General features: G+C 33.4%; 1 protein-coding gene across 1 annotated transcript; it reads right to left on the bottom strand.

The window, feature by feature from the left end:
* Positions 1 to 9,586: 9,586 nt before the first annotated feature.
* Positions 9,587 to 11,128, bottom strand: LOC111466020 (CBL-interacting serine/threonine-protein kinase 14-like). Its single transcript, XM_023110567.1, has one exon. The coding sequence runs from the start codon at positions 11,027 to 11,029 to the stop codon at positions 9,776 to 9,778; it is 1,254 nt and encodes a 417-aa protein (XP_022966335.1). The 5' UTR covers positions 11,030 to 11,128; the 3' UTR covers positions 9,587 to 9,775.
* Positions 11,129 to 16,370: the final 5,242 nt, after the last annotated feature.

The raw sequence follows: 16,370 nt of genomic DNA on the forward strand, positions 1-16,370 counted from the left end.
GTGGGCGATGGTTAGAGGGTCTAAATCCTAGTGCTCCCAAACAAAGAAAGACTTGAGGAGTCATAACAGAGAGGTTGAGATTAGAAGTCCGCGTTTAGCTACCTAGCTTCCATAGGAATCCAATAGACTTCTTCCACTCCTAGAATCTGACTAAGGTAAAAATTAAATTATGGATTACATGCTTAGGTGTTCGATAAAAATATCTCCTTTACGAAGCATGCGTGTGAGACTTATTTAAGATTAGGGTGCTTCAGCTAGTGTGGTTTCCATGTTGACCTAGGTCAATACATTTTTGGTAGACTATGTATCCCAGATTTGTGAGCTACCAAATGTTTAGACGTGTGTGTACCCAAACATTGGTTTATCCCAAGGAGCTAACACCAAACGTCCTATAAACGAGATATGAGATTTAAATCACCTAGATGCTCTTAAAAATCTAATAGACCTCCAAGGTATTCGAAAAATGACAAAGGTAGTCTCTTATGTAGATTGCAACCTACTTTCTGTTCCACTGTAGTACAATATCGTTGAGCTAGGCGTAAGGCTGGTTAGAGATGTGTGACTCGATGGTTTGTTGGATTACCTTGCACAGTGGATCGATCCTATGGTTGAGCGTTGATCATGCAGGTAGTCTATAGTTACTATGCATAAAGGATTCATCCCATGGGAGGGTGTTGACCATACAAGTAACTAGTGAAGTTGGCATGTATTGAGGGGTCGTGCCCCCAAACTTGGGTGACTAGATGGTCCTGTGGGTAGGTTTGCCAGATAACCTCCCATGGATGATTAGAGTAGGTTAGTACACATCATGTTGTCCCCACTAGCGAGAGTTTTACAAAGTAGCGCCTCGACCCAGAACACCGGTTACACACTGTTTAGGTAGAGCAAACTACCTAATTCTAAGAACATAAAAGTAGTTCATCCCAAAGATGAAATTTGTTGCCTAGAAGACCTGTAATGCTAGAAATGGGTGAACTACCCCCTCTATATCCAAAGTACGTCCGTGAGCAGTTAAAGTACCACTCGAAACTTCGAGGCACTCCCAGATACTTAGATAGTAGTAGAAAATAGGCTCGAACATTCTAGAGTCCATAGTAAAGCTCATGGATATCTACTAAGATAAGAATATGATAAAGCCTACAAATAGGTTGGTTACTAAGTATATTTATATACTCACACTTTCCCTTTTAGTAGCTGAGGTGGAGGAGCGTTCAAGAGCTATGCAGATACGGAAGGAGTCATTACTGAGAGTCAACCCATTTTTACATTTTGGAGTCTTTTGTATTATATTTTATAAATGTATCCCAAACTGTTTCCGCGATCATAATATTTTGAACAACACTGTTTATTTCGATTTAAATTTTATCAAATTTTCATCTTTCATTTTATTTTACGTTTATTTTTATTTATTTTAGACTACATCTTTTTAGTCACAGTCTAAGATTCGAAACCTCGAAACTTAGATTGTGACAAGATTATTGGGTTGTGACCTAACCAAGTGTACTTAACTCGAAGGGTTAGCTTACCACAGCCCACCTTGGCCTTTCCTTAAACCAAGGTGGCCGACTGGGCTTGGCATGATAACCTTTCTCCCTAAGCTAAAATTGACTTAAGAGGCATGATTAGACTGATCAACTCAACTTAGTGTAAGCTAACTTTCAAATTGATACTTCCGACCAAATTTATCCTTAACAATTAAAAATTAGTAAATATATTTGAAGTATTTATAATTTAATGATAGATTAACATTTTTAATTTAAATAGTTTTAAAAATATTTAATAATTTTGTAATTAATTTAATATAAAAAGTTAATAAAACAAAAGTAATTAAAAAATCATAAAAAATAAAATTTCCTCTTTTTCTGGTCATCCTTTAACTATTAAAATTAAATTCTCAATATTATTATTTTAAAACAAAAAAAAAAAAAAAAAAAAAAAAAAAAAAAAAAAAAAAAAACAAAAAACAAAAATTGATACGATGGTGAAGTGTTGGGACATTTGAAAAAGATAAAAAGAATATGAAAAAGAAAATTAAAAACTTTATTCTATAAAATCTTGTGGACCATATATTTTCCCCGATGTGAGTTCAACATTGTGTACGAACAAAAATGGGAAAATGTGAAACCATACTTTTATTCCAACCAACGCATGATGAATTATTTGTTCAAATTGTACAAATCACACACTCGATCTAGACGAAGAACACGAAGAACAAAAAAGAGAACATGTAAAGAGTAGATGTGATAACTGTAAAAGTTAGAGCCCACCGCTAACAAATATTGTCCTCTTTAGATTTCCCTTTAACGTTTTTAAAACACGCGTTCTAGGGAGAGGTTTCCAGACTTTTATAAAAAATGTTTCGTTCTTCTTAAATTACTTAACTTTTAAGCTTTCTTCGCTCTTAAGTTACTTAACCAATAAGCAAACATCAAGCTCCACAATCTAACGTCACCTTGACCCTTTTGGTGCCTGAAGCATACTATTACTAGCCAAACGAAGAAAATCGACTTAAACAATAGACACTCAAATGATAGAAATTTTGAGGGAGTTCGAGGAAGTTGTGAAGTAAGATAAAGTCAAGTTATATAAGTGATGTCAATTTTTGTTAAAATTGAACAGTTGTAACTAATGGCACGTCAAGAAGAATCAAGTTTGGTTTATGCAACAAATGTTTAAAGATACTTCAAGTGAGATTCATTTATCCTGAGATGGTTACAAATTTATGATAAATGATTAAAAACTAAAATTATCATACTCAGATTTGATATTTTTTTTACCCTTTCAAGGCGGATAAGTTCAGACCATTTTCTACCATTTTCGACACTTCGAGAGGGATTTTTTACACTTTCAAAAGCGTTTAAGGTTAGTATAACTACTTTTTAGCTAATTTAAATTATTTGGAGCTAAGCTGTAGATTATGTTAGGCAAATTAGGTGAGCCGATTCATTAAGTGGAATTAGATTTCAAGAACCAGCTTTAAACTATCATCAAGGTAGCACAGTGACTTCAATTTAGGCTAACCAAGTAAGTGACTTTACTTTTGGTTTGATTAGAGGACCTATTTTGCTATATGAATGACATGTGCTCTATCCTTACACTTGTCATGTTTTATGATTGTTTAACGTAGGTTTATGCTATGATATAAGTTATGACATGATTCAAGTTATACTAGGATAGGGTTACAGTATGTTATGGAATTAATGTCGTATGATGCATGAATGTAATAGTCTAAGCCTACCGCTAGCAGATATTGTTCTCTTTGAGATTCCTTTCAAACTTTTTAAAACGCGTTTACTAAGAAGAGATTTACCCAACTTTTTTAGAATGCGTCCACGTCTCAAACTCTCGACCCTTTTGATCGAGAATATATGCAATAACCAATTTAATTATGCTCAAATTAATAATTAAATTCCATGAAACAATATTAAATTCCATGAACTTTGGATACCACAAAGAAAGGAGATAAGGACATATCATATAGAAGAAGAGTGCATGTCTAGACCTAATTATGTGTATCCATGTTACACCTCTTGTACGCATCTTGTGTCTCAATGCACTATCATCTTCACTCAACATCCCTAAAATAATGCATCTCTTGCATAATTTATTTGTGGACACGTTTATAAGTTCATATTAATTAGTCTATTTGAAAATTCATTTTTTCCAATTATTAATTTGTGGGTAACATTTTTTCCAAAAATTAATGATTATATCATATATCATTTTCTGTTTTGGGTCCCGAACACACTCTATACTCTCCAATAATCTACTTTAAGATTCGATGCTTGTGGTAGAAGTATTCATGAGATGGGTTGAGTCGGGATGAGACATTTTTTAGATTTAACTCGATTGTTTAAGCTGTCAAATTTTTTAGTCCAAACAAACTTTATTGATTAATGAACTGACCCCGACCCAACCATTAATTTTTTGGTTTGAGTTGGGTTAGTTTAGGTTGTGCGTATTGTTTATAAAAGTAAAATGTTAGTGTAACAGTCGAAGCCCACCACTAGCGGATATTGTCGTTTTTAGACTTTTTCTTTCGAGCTTCCCCTCAAAGTTTTTAAAACGCATCCACTAGGGAGAGGTTTCCACACACTTACAAACAATGTTTCGTTCCCCTCTACAATAGATGTGGGATCTCACAATCCACCCCTTTGGAGCCAGCGTTCTTGTTTGCATTCGTTCCTCTCTATAATCGATGTGGATCTCATGATTAGTTCATAAAAGATCTATTTATTTATTTTCAAATAATTAATTAAAATTTATAACTCAATATTTTGAAAAGTTAATAGTCATTGGAAAAATAAAAATAAAAATAAATATATGTACGTATAATTTTGTTGTAGGCAAAAACATATTCTTTAAAAAAATTAATTGTACATTCGAGTTAGTTTGGTTTAATTCAGTCTAATTAGAGGGGAACCCGTGAACCAAACTCATTTATTTGAACCCAATCCAATCAGCGTAAGTTCATAACTTAACCAAAACTATATAAGTTAGGTTGGTCGAATTTTCCAGAGTTATAAAGTTTTTTGAATACCCCTACTTTTATGGCTAAGAAAAACCGACCTTCAAATCTTTCTCTATTACAACGACATTTACCCATAATTTAATGCAATCAAAGCACTACAAGTCAAGTCTCAGTCTGTACGTGTGATCTACAAACGACATATGTTAAGACAACAAGCGAGTATTTTCCTTAATATAGATCTAAAATCAATTCGAGTTCACATCCACATCTAAGAAAATAAAAACAAGAGATAGGGTTGAATAATGAAACAGTTCCAATTGAATAGGAGAGGTTGTTGTTCGGGGCATATGTTCAATATATTTATGTGTGTGTGGTTGACAAGAATTGCCAAAAAGAACACATAAAAGAGTGAAAGCTAAAGGTGATCTTATTCTCAATCCCATTATCACTTTCCATGTGGTTCATCATCTTCCTCAAAGTGCCTCCAAATAAACTCCACCATAAGTTTATTGATTCTCCACTATCATTCTTACAATTCTATCCATTCAAATTTCTTTTTGGATTAAGCCCTTGTAGTTCATTGTTATTATGAATGTGTTGTGGATGGAATCCTCTACAAATTTTATATTCTTTAACAAAAAGTAATGACTTTTGTGATGTAGTTTGTATTGTTGAGGTCTTTTATATTCAGAATGATGGTATGATATTGTTTATTTTGGGTCTCGGTTTTGTGAGGTTCCACATCGATTCGAAAGAAAAATGAATGTCAGCGAGGACGTTGAGCCCTGAAGGGGGGTGGATTATGAGATTTCGCATCGGTTGGGGAGGAGAACGAATCATCTTTTATAATGGTGTGGAAACCTCTCCCTAGCATGCGAGTTTTAAAAACTTTGAGTGGAAGCCCGAAAGAGAAAGCCCAAAAAGAACAATAGGTTTTGTGAGATCCCACATCGATTGAAGAGAGGAATGAATGTCAACGACGACGCTAAGCCTCGAAGGCGAGTGGATTATGAAATCTCACATCGGTTGGGGAGGAGAACGAAGTATCTTTTATAATGATGTGGAAACCTCTCTCTAACAGATTCTTTTGAAAAACTTTGATTGGAAGCTCGAGAGAGAAAGCCCAAAGATAACAATAGGTTTTGTGAGATCCACACGTAGATTGAAAAGAGAAATGAATGCCAGCAAGGACGCTAAGCCCCAAAGGGAGTGGATTATGAGATCTCACATCGGTTGGGGAGAATAATGAAACATCATTTATAAGGGTGTGGAAACCTCTCACTAAAAGACGCGTTTTAAAAACCTCGAATGGAAGTCCAAAAGGAAAGGTCCAAAGATGACAATATATGCTAGTGGTGAGCTTGAGCTGTTACCGGTTTAGTCTATTAAAACTTAGTTTAGAGTATAAGACAATAATCACCCTCTTACACGTTGATGAGTCAATCTCCCATGCAATCATTGTTGTACATGATTCCATAAAGGAATCAATTACATACCAGTTGCACGAAATTAGAGGTTACGGTAAAACTTCGTTTAAAACGATGTGATAGAAAGCAACGTGCGACTTGAACGACATGATCTACTGTGGATTCTTACACCCCACCATTTTATATTAGATAGGAATGAAGATGCTCTTGACTCGACTTCGTTTGTTTTGTTCTACTATAACTCTAAGTTTTCTAGGGTTTTGATGTAAATAGTACATTATCGAAAAAACCTTATAAAACAATATTTCAAAAAGAAAATTTCAATTAATGGGTTATACTCCCAAGGCTCCTTCCACCTAATACCCTTAAAAATTAGACAATATTAGATAATTTAGGATTAGTGTGATAATAGAAAATGGGATAAGAATTAACCATGGGCCCTTTACATGTCGTGTGTCATGGTCGTACTTTTTCAACCGTGCAACGTCATAATCTTGACATGCTCACAATTAACCTTAAGGAAAACTCAAGCTACATATTCATTTTTTGTCCAACTTTGTGGCTTCTTTAGACTTTAGGCAAGATTTGTCTTCGATCACCAAACATAATTGGTGTGAAATCTAAACTTGTTTGGCCACACATGCACACTTGTATTTTCAATCATTTGCGACTCAACTGACTTGCTTCTACATTAGACTAAGTCATACAACTCTACCTTGTCTTTACTTGAGATCAAGGTCTCTCAATGCAACGTTGCATCTCAATGTCATCTCGGTTTCCGATTAACATGGTTCATATGCCTTAATGCCATCCCAAGTCACGGGGTGTTGTCAGCCATCAAAAACGGGCCCACTTGACATTCATAATATCGGGACATCCATCCGAGTTCTATCAAGGCAGTGGACCCTCTCGTGTGCATACCATATTATTTATGGATTCCGTAGTGGATAGCAGATGTATGATCCAACCTCTGACACCAAAGCTGGGGTGCAATATCAGCACACCTATGTCATTTGACACTGTCCTTGAAAAACTCAATTTAAAGGAAGTCGTCTAAGACACTCGTCTCACCGCTCGCCCTCACTGTGACACACGTACGTGCCACAGGATAGCTTGCTTAAGCCTCAATGACTCAAGGGTGGTGGAGAGTTGACACCATGCCTCCCTGAATAATACATTTTGAGACATTTTCAATTGGCGGGTGTAGAAATGATTTTGGAGAACGGACATACGGTGTCGTGGAGTGCCTGTCCGGTGTTCAATTGATACCAAATTTGGTGAGCTCTCATATTTCATATGGACGGACTTGACTCCAGAACCACATGTCTGAATCCCAATTTTTGAGGTTAAGGCCCGGAACCCTACCCTTCAACAAGCTTATCTTTAACACTCTTGCCTACTCGTTGCTCTATCTTGCTCATGTCTCGTCTTCTCTTCAATACACGTACTATATGGTATTTATTATGACACTCATTTGTCTTGGCCCTCGTGTGATTGGATGAGCGCCACTTGAGAGTCGTCACTTTGTTTGTCTCGACGTAAGAGTTACAATCTACTCTGTTCATATAATGGTTGTGACACCGTTCATGCTCCCGACACATGGTGTCATCATTTAAGTCCAGTTTAATCTTTCTCCCGAACTAAATTGAAAAGCAAGAAAAATGGAAAGTCAAAAGATCGATAATCATAATAAGAGCACGTGGTCATCCTTACATTAGGTTTCTTACCTTTATTTGAAAATTAAGAATAACACGTGGTTTGAGTATTTTAAGAAATACTTAGTGAGTAACTCCACTATTGAGATCATAAAATGTATACACAAACAATCATTATGGAACTTATCCTTTCATAAAAATATTTCATGGCATGACATTAGTCTACTTTCTAATCAGGGTAAGGTTGTATGTATAGTACTTCTCTATACACGATCCACGCACGCGCACATAGATCCACCAGTTGGGCTCGTATACGTACCCTAGGTCTAACTTGTCGGACTAGCATTTGTTAATGGACTATTGGACACTACGGAGGAAAATGGCCTACATAACATCATGATAAACATAAATGTCGTAAGATACACATTCATACTAATCCTAACGCGGTAGTATATCGACAAAAAATAGATTAATCATGATTAATAAAACACATTTCCAAGCATGCTAATAATAATAATAAGACAAAGTTTGTTTAAATAAGAAAATAACATTTCAAATATTATTTAGTTAATTAAGTAATGATTATTTCACTTTTAAATTTAAATTATCTTAACCCATAGAACACGTTTCCGGTGGGCCATTCAACGTTCATATTTTAAGTGCATGGCTTTGTCTTTTAGGTAAAAATCCAAATGAATTTTAAATTTATATTTTAAATAATTTCTTAAATAATACAAACAAATTCGATTTCCAATCCGACGTGTATATTGCAATGTGAATTATTACTTAAAGTAAAGGACTACGTCATCAAGTTTGGTCTGGAGCAACAAAAATTAATTTTCTAAAAAAAATATATATATATATATATATAGATGCAACTACCTTATACATGTGTCATGGTCTCGACTTGCGATATTATTGTCAGTCGTACATAGATGTCTTACCTTAACCTGAAATAGAAGTAGCATGTGGTTTGAGTATTTAAAGAAATACTCCGTAAGTGACATGCAAAAACATGTGAATGCAGTGACCGGATCATTATAACAATCTATTTTCTTACGGTACTATCATAACGGACAACTCGGGAGTTTACTTTATACTCTACACATGACCCACCAATCGATTTGGAATGCAATTACAGGACCTAGCATATTATACATGCACGTTGAATATTTTAAATAATTAACAATTATTTTAGTTTAAAAATTGCAAAATTACAGTCCATTAACTTTTTAAAATGTTAATGGGAAATTGAATAATGAATAATATTTAGAAAATAATGGTCCTTTTTAACCACTAAAAGGTAATAAGTTTTTTATTGAATAAATTAACGGAGAAAAGTGGAGTGATTAGGTTTAAACTTCCATGCGTAATTATTACCTAATTAGTAAAGATGGGATATTATTAGCTATTAATATACAGAAACCAACTAGGTTTCTAGCAGTTTATTACTTAATTATAACTTTAATTATGTTTAATTATTTTTTTATTTTGTTTAACTTTAAATTTTGAATTTAATAAATAGGTAATAAATCTACTCGTAAAAGCGGTAATAGTACCTATTTTGACCATTTTAGGCTTTCAGTAATTTTTTGTTTAATGCATAAAATATTAATAATAATAATATAAGTTGATGGAAATATTAAAAATGTATAGTTAAATGAGTTCATTGGTTAATTACAATTTAAGCAGGTACCTTAGGGTACATAATTATTATTTTCATTAATTTTTGGTTAATTATTCCCTATCATTTAAATTATTTTCTTGCAATTATAAATGAAATTAAAAAGTGTATTTTATCCAAATAATTATTGTAATATTATGATGGTTGATTTTTTTAATTTCTTTAAAATTAATTTAGATGGAACTGAAACAATTAATATTTAGTGGTAATTAATTATTTTTTTTTCTTTAAATACAATTATATATGAATATATTTAATTTAATCTTATTTAAATAATTTAATAATTTTTTCATAAATAGTTGTGTAAATAAACAAATTTCTAATTTTAAAAATATTAAAACTGTAAATATATATAAAGTAAATATGTATAAAGCATGAAAGTTAGTGTATTTACAAAAATGCCCATAAAGAGAAATTAAAGGGAAAAAAAAATAAAAAAGTAACCCGGGAAAAAAGAAACCGTTTACAAGAAACCCGGCAGTCGACTGCACCGTCGTCGTCGATCAGATTCCGATCTAATTCCGGAAGCCGGAATCTATTACTCCGACTGGAAGATCAAACAATCGAGTTGAGGTCTTAATTTTTCTTTCCAAATTTGATCGATTTCTCGCACTCTGTTTTTGATCTCAACCACCACTAATTCCTCCGTCAGCCGGAAAATCTCTATAACGGCGATGAATCCGCCGTCGTGCCCTTCCACTTTAGCTCCCCAACCGTTCTTCTCCACCGCCGCATTTTCCGACTTCGAAACCTCCGCCACCGTCATTATGATCTTCTCCGGCGATTCGGCGGAGAGAAACCTCTCAACATCGGACGAAAATTCCGTCTCGTTGATCAATCCAGTTGAATCGAAGCAAAGAGAGAACGAAATTAAATCAAAAGCATTCAAACATTTCGCATTGTTCATATCGCCGTAAAGCTCTGAAACCGAATAATCCTCGAATTGAATCTTCTCCTCGTGAAATCCCTTTCTGAACCACGGATCTTGATGAATCTCATCGACGGTGATCCTCGTCTCCGGATTCGTATCCAGAAGCCGCGATAAAAACCGCCGGAGATCTGGCGACGTCCATTTTGGACACCGGAAATCGCCTCTGTAAATCTTCCGATACATCGCCATTAAATTCGAATCATTAAACGGAAGAAATCCAGCAGTAAGAACATAGAGGATTATACCACAAGACCAGACGTCGATCTTCGCGCCGTCGTAGCCTTTCTTCGCGAGAATCTCCGGCGCGACGTACGCCGGAGTTCCACAGAGTGTATGGAGCAATCCGTCGGGTCGAATCTGATCCGTTAAAGCACCGAGTCCGAAATCCGAAACTCTGAGATCGAAATTTTCATCGAGAAGGAGATTTTCCGGTTTCAAATCGCGGTGAAAAATTCCTCTGGAATGACAGTATCCAACGGCGGTAATCAATTGCTGAAAATATCGACGGCTGAGATTCTCACTGAATCGCCCTTTGGAAACCTTCGTGAAAAGCTCTCCGCCTTTGGCGAATTCCATTACGAAATAAATCTTCGTCTTCGTTGCAAGAACTTCGAAAAGACGAACGACATTGGGATGGCGGAGGCGGCGCATTATATCAATTTCTCTCTTAACGTGCGCCGTGAAACCGCCATTTAAGACCTTGAGTTTGTTAACAGCTTTAATCGCAACGCTTTGTCCTGTATGAACGTTTCTGCCATGGTACACCTTCGCGAAGGCTCCACGGCCTAAAAGCTTCCCGAGTTCATATTTTCCGAACAGAATCCCCTCCGATGAAGAGTCGCCGCCGTCAAATTCCGGCATGGTGACAGTACAAAACGAAGAAGGTACTTTAATTCAATGCTTGGTTTTGGATATTTGTTTCAACCGCATTTCAGCCATGGAAATCGGTGAGGGAAGAGGAAATTGATACAGCCAGTCCGGATCGAACTCTGGTATTTGAAGGGGGGGGATTTTGGGAGTGGTGGGGTCCACCTTATGATAATTTAATTTAATTTTTATTTATTTAAAAGGCTAAAAAAAAAAAATTGAAAAAGATTGTTAAATTAAAACCTTAGGGTTAATATTTTACCCACATTTATTGAAGTGTGTAGATACCGCGTTTGAAGTTTAGGAGCAATGGTTGGAAAGTTATAAAGTCAAGTCGTATAACATAATGGGAAAAGAATTAAATTGTTTTGGATTATATATTTGACTATTCATTAACGAAGTAAATGGGTTTAATGGAAAAGACCATTTCGACCCTCTATAAAAATTTGGATTGGTTGGATTCGTGACCCGAGCACCTCTTTACAACCCAGCCCAATTGGGTTTCTCTACTGTACATGTTGCATAAGTCTTTTTTGGGCTTTCCCTTTTGGGTTTCCGTTCAAGGTTTAGGTTTTTAAAACGTGTCTACTAAGAAGACGTTTACATACCTTTATAAGGAATGTTTTGTTCTCCTCTACAACCAATGTGGGATCTCAAAATCCACCCCTTGGGAGTTAGTGTCCTCGTTAGCACACTGCCCAGTGTCTAACTATGATATCATTTGTAACATCTCAAACCCACAACCAGTAGATATTGTTCTCTTTGAACTTTCCCTTTCGAGTTTTCCTTCAAGGTTATTAAAACGTGTCTGATATGGAGAGATTTATATACCCTTACAAGGGATGTTTTATTCCCCTTTCCAATTGATGTGAGATCTCACAATTCACGAGTCACAATACATCACTAAAATATTTTAATTTTCATAATAATTTAAAAATATGGTAGAATTAGGTTGGATTGGTAGAAAAAAAAAAAAGTCAAATTTTTTATTTTCCAAAAATTTAACGAGAGAAAAAATCTAACCCAACCCAACTTTTATAATTTTGGTTAGGTAGTCGAATTCTCGAATCATATGTTTTATTTTATTACTTTAGAGTAAATTTTAAATATGATTTGAAAGTTAAATAGGAAAAGATAATTTTTATATTTTAATTTTTAATTTAATATAAAAACTTTTGAGTGGGGTCCATGGGTGACATAAACATAAAAAATTGTGGCCAACCATGTGGTATGTTTGATTTTTTGTGTATGGAATGGAGGGCATGGAACGTAACGTTGCTTTTTGTTGAAAATTTCACATCCTAATTTCTCTATTTGTTTCAAATTATTTCATATTTATAAAAATTCCATAAATTATATATTTTTTTATTTAGAAACGACGTACAAACACTGGAGTCATCTCAGGGTTAGTTCTTTCAACCCGACTCTTCACTTTTTGTGTCATGGCTTTGTCTTTATCTAAAATCATATTGGAGCACTCTCGAGCACTCTTCTATTGGAGCTAGATATTATGGGTGTATATGATTCGGGTTGGGTCGACGGATTTTTTTTACCCAAACCCAGAAGTTCGAGTTGGTTGAATTGGCAACTCAATCTAAAAAATTTCACAATCCAATCCTCTATTTCCAAGTTAGGTTGACCCGTTCTTAACTTTTATACTTTATGCAATTCTATTAAAAAATTATTAAAAGTTCTGAAACAAACATAAATCAATCTATAATCATTAAAAAAAAATCATCAAGAAATTGTAACATAGTTCAACAATAAAAATAATCAAGGGATTAATTTTCTTTCAAAACGTGTAGTCACCTACTTCTGGCCCTTCCTAGATTACTTGTTTTGGTGACCTTGGTCGTTAATTACCCGATAATAGAGCATACAATTTTTTCTTTTAGGCTCACCTCATAAGGTGACGTGGATCACCCATTTTGGTGACCTTGCAGCTTAAATTACCCACGGATCACCCATTTTGGTGACCTTGCAGCTTAAATTACCCACCATACAACAACGTGTAATCTTTCCACAAAATCATTTTTGCTAAAATTGAGTCTCACCGGTAATTTAGATCACACTTTTTTGGTGACGTTCGTGGTTAATTATCCAAGCACCCTTTCTCACAAAATTATTCACTAAAGTTGAGGCTAACCCATAAGGTAATATGGATTAGAGGTGTTCATGGGTCAAATTGGGTTGGGTTGGGTTGAGGAATTTTTTTAGACCAACTCAAAAATTCGGGTTGGTCAGATTAGTACCCAACCCGAGGTTGTTTCACAACCCAATTCGTTAAAAAATATATATATATATATATATATATATATATATATATATATATATATATATATATATATTTCTACACAATGTATACCGTTAGACTTAACAACTTGCTTTGCTCACGCTCATCCCACCACCTCTGGAATTCGCTCATTTTCCTATAAAAAAGCTTCGAAAGAGGTCATGTCAATCATCACTAGATAACTGTGTAATTATTCGTAAATTTCGAGACATCTTATTCTTTAACATTCAAGTCTCACGTATCTTAAACAAAATTTTTAAATGACCATTTAAAGAACATGGCTCTAACATAATGAAAATATAATATCTGAAAAAATAGTTTAAATTGAATTATCAAAAGATTTTGATATTTAATGATATGCAGATTTAGAGAGAAAAACAAAGCCACTTTTTTCTTTAGGAAAAATAAAAAAGAAAAAGTGTAAGCCCAAGCCCATATCTGGCCCAACTTCATCAGAAAAAGCCCGAACTCACATGGATACAAACAGCCCAAGCCCATGGATTATTGATGGTGTTCATAGCCCATTAATTTGGGCCACTAATTCACTAGGCCCAATTATATCATACGATTGATTCCCAGAAAGCCCTTCCCATATTGTTTTTTTTTTTTTTTTTTTTTGCTTTTTAAATTAATACTTTTCTTCACATTTTTTTAAAGCTTTTTACCTAATAAAATTTAAATTCTAAACTTAATTTTCAAAAAAAAAAAAATAATAATAAATAAATAAATCAAGTTGTTAATAACTAATTTTTAATTCAAAAAAGTGGTTTGGTTTTGCAATAGTTCGTCTCCCACTCGTTTTCGATGTTTCCGTGTTTTTTTTTATTTATTTTTGGTAGGTAGAACGAGGTAGTTGGACTTAATGAGAGGGGGACGAGCGTGTTCTTGGGAGAGGTTTCCCGAGAATTCCAATGACTCGCTGGAATTCTCGAGGTCATCAGCAATTGGTTACAATAATTTTTTATTTTTATTTTTGTAACTATTACATTTGACATAGTATCAGAGTTAGAAGTCTAAGATGGAATATTGTCATTTCCTTCCTAATTAATATTGATTTCTAACTTATGAAGCCTACCCATCCGTGAAGAGGAGTGTCAGAGTTTTAATATGACATTAAATTTACAGCAACTCATTAGTTTAAGTGCAATATCTCACATCAGTTGGAGAGGGGACGAATCATTTCTGGTAAGGGTGTGGAAACATTTTACTAGTAAACAAATTTTATGATTGCTAGCATTGATAATAGATTTAATCGAAGCATCTGAAGAGCGTAACTTATAGAATGGTACATATGGTGATGATCACTTTTGGATATGCACAGGAGTCTGCGACAAATACTCTCGATCGCGTTAATACTCAAGAAAACTGCTTAGGCTTTTGTACGATTAGTAATTTAACAATGTCGGAGCGTAAAATGTTTTTATAATTTAGAAAATAGTCGACATAAAATAATCATAACATTAAAGTTTGTAAATTAAATTCATAAAAACATAACAAACTTCCAAAATAATCGGCTCAACTGCCATTGTGGATAAAGATTAGACGTGATTATTTAAAAAAAAAAAAGATAAGATATCACATCAAAATAATTAATTTTAATTACGACAATTCAACTTTAGTGTTTATAATTTTATTATTAAATTATAAAGCATCCACTCTCCTCTCAACTACTACTTAGAGAATATTTCTCTTTTTTCTATATTTTTAGAGAGAAACAAAATATTTTTAAAATTAAAAAAAATTCCACGTGGAAATGATGATTTATTTTATGAATTCACTCGAATAGAGTCAACCAGTCAACCCAACACAACGTAACTCTCTATTTTTAGGTTTGGTTGGTTTGATCGGGTTGACTCAATCATTAGTTACAAACCATTCATCTTGTTTTTAAAGTAGGGTTGGGTTGAGTCAAATTGTAACTCTATTTATTAGTTGGTCTGGTTGACTCAACTAAAAAAAATGTTAGTTTGTAAATTGATCTGAATTTTTAATTTCTCAACCCGACCCAGAAAAAAAAATATATAACCTAACCCAATATTTTATAGTTTGTGTTTAAATAATATGGGTTGGACAGGTTCTTTGGTCACATGAACACCCTTAATTGTTACAATATTCTTGTAAAAAAAACATATAAAGTACCACAAAACCAAGAATTAACAATCAAACATTTTTTTAATTCAACAATTTTGAAGTAGGAGATAAGACTGAGATGAAAAACACTTCTTATCTATTAAACTACGTTTAGATTGACGGAAAAGACAGAACATTAATGTTTAGAAAAGTTACACGATCACTTACAATGAGACGTGCTAAAAACAACTATTGTAATAGTATTTAAACTACTTACATGATCGTCAAAAACGACTATGGTAGTATTTCAACTACTCACGGGATCATCAAGACTTAAAGTAATCCGCTCTGTTGTTTTTCAATCGAAAACAAGGTCGTATTAGATAAAATGAAATAAAATATAAGGGTATTGGGGAAGATAGGGACAAATTGAAGTGGTTAGAAGGAAAGATGATAAGGGTTGGGAAAATGTTTGGTGGTATTATAATCACTTTGTCTCAAAAATGAATTAATTCTTTTTTCTTTTTATTTATATTTATATTTATTATTAAAATAAAAGAAATAGGCCAAATTAATAAAAAGAAAATACCACTAATATTTTTATAAATTTTAGATAATATTCCTAATATTTTTAAAAAAATTAATAAATAATTTTATCGTTATTATTTTATTTAAAAAAAATACCCTCAAATTTTAGAAAATTTCAATTTCTTAAAAAATTGAAAAACACATTTATAAAAAATACTCATTAAATCATTTCCAAATATATTTTTTAATTCTTTTCCCTACAAGTTTAAGGTATTAATTTATTTTTTAAATATGATATTAATAATATTATTGAAACTTTTGAATATTTTTTAAGATAAAGTATATTTTTATTAATTTAGCGAGATATATATATATATATATATATATATATATATATATATATATATATTAGGTGAGAAATTAAAATGTTGTATTTTCTTAATA

The sequence above is a fragment of the Cucurbita maxima genome, unplaced genomic scaffold, assembly GCF_002738345.1.
Source record: "Cucurbita maxima cultivar Rimu unplaced genomic scaffold, Cmax_1.0 Cma_Scf00030, whole genome shotgun sequence".
NCBI classification, from domain to species: domain Eukaryota; kingdom Viridiplantae; phylum Streptophyta; class Magnoliopsida; order Cucurbitales; family Cucurbitaceae; genus Cucurbita; species Cucurbita maxima.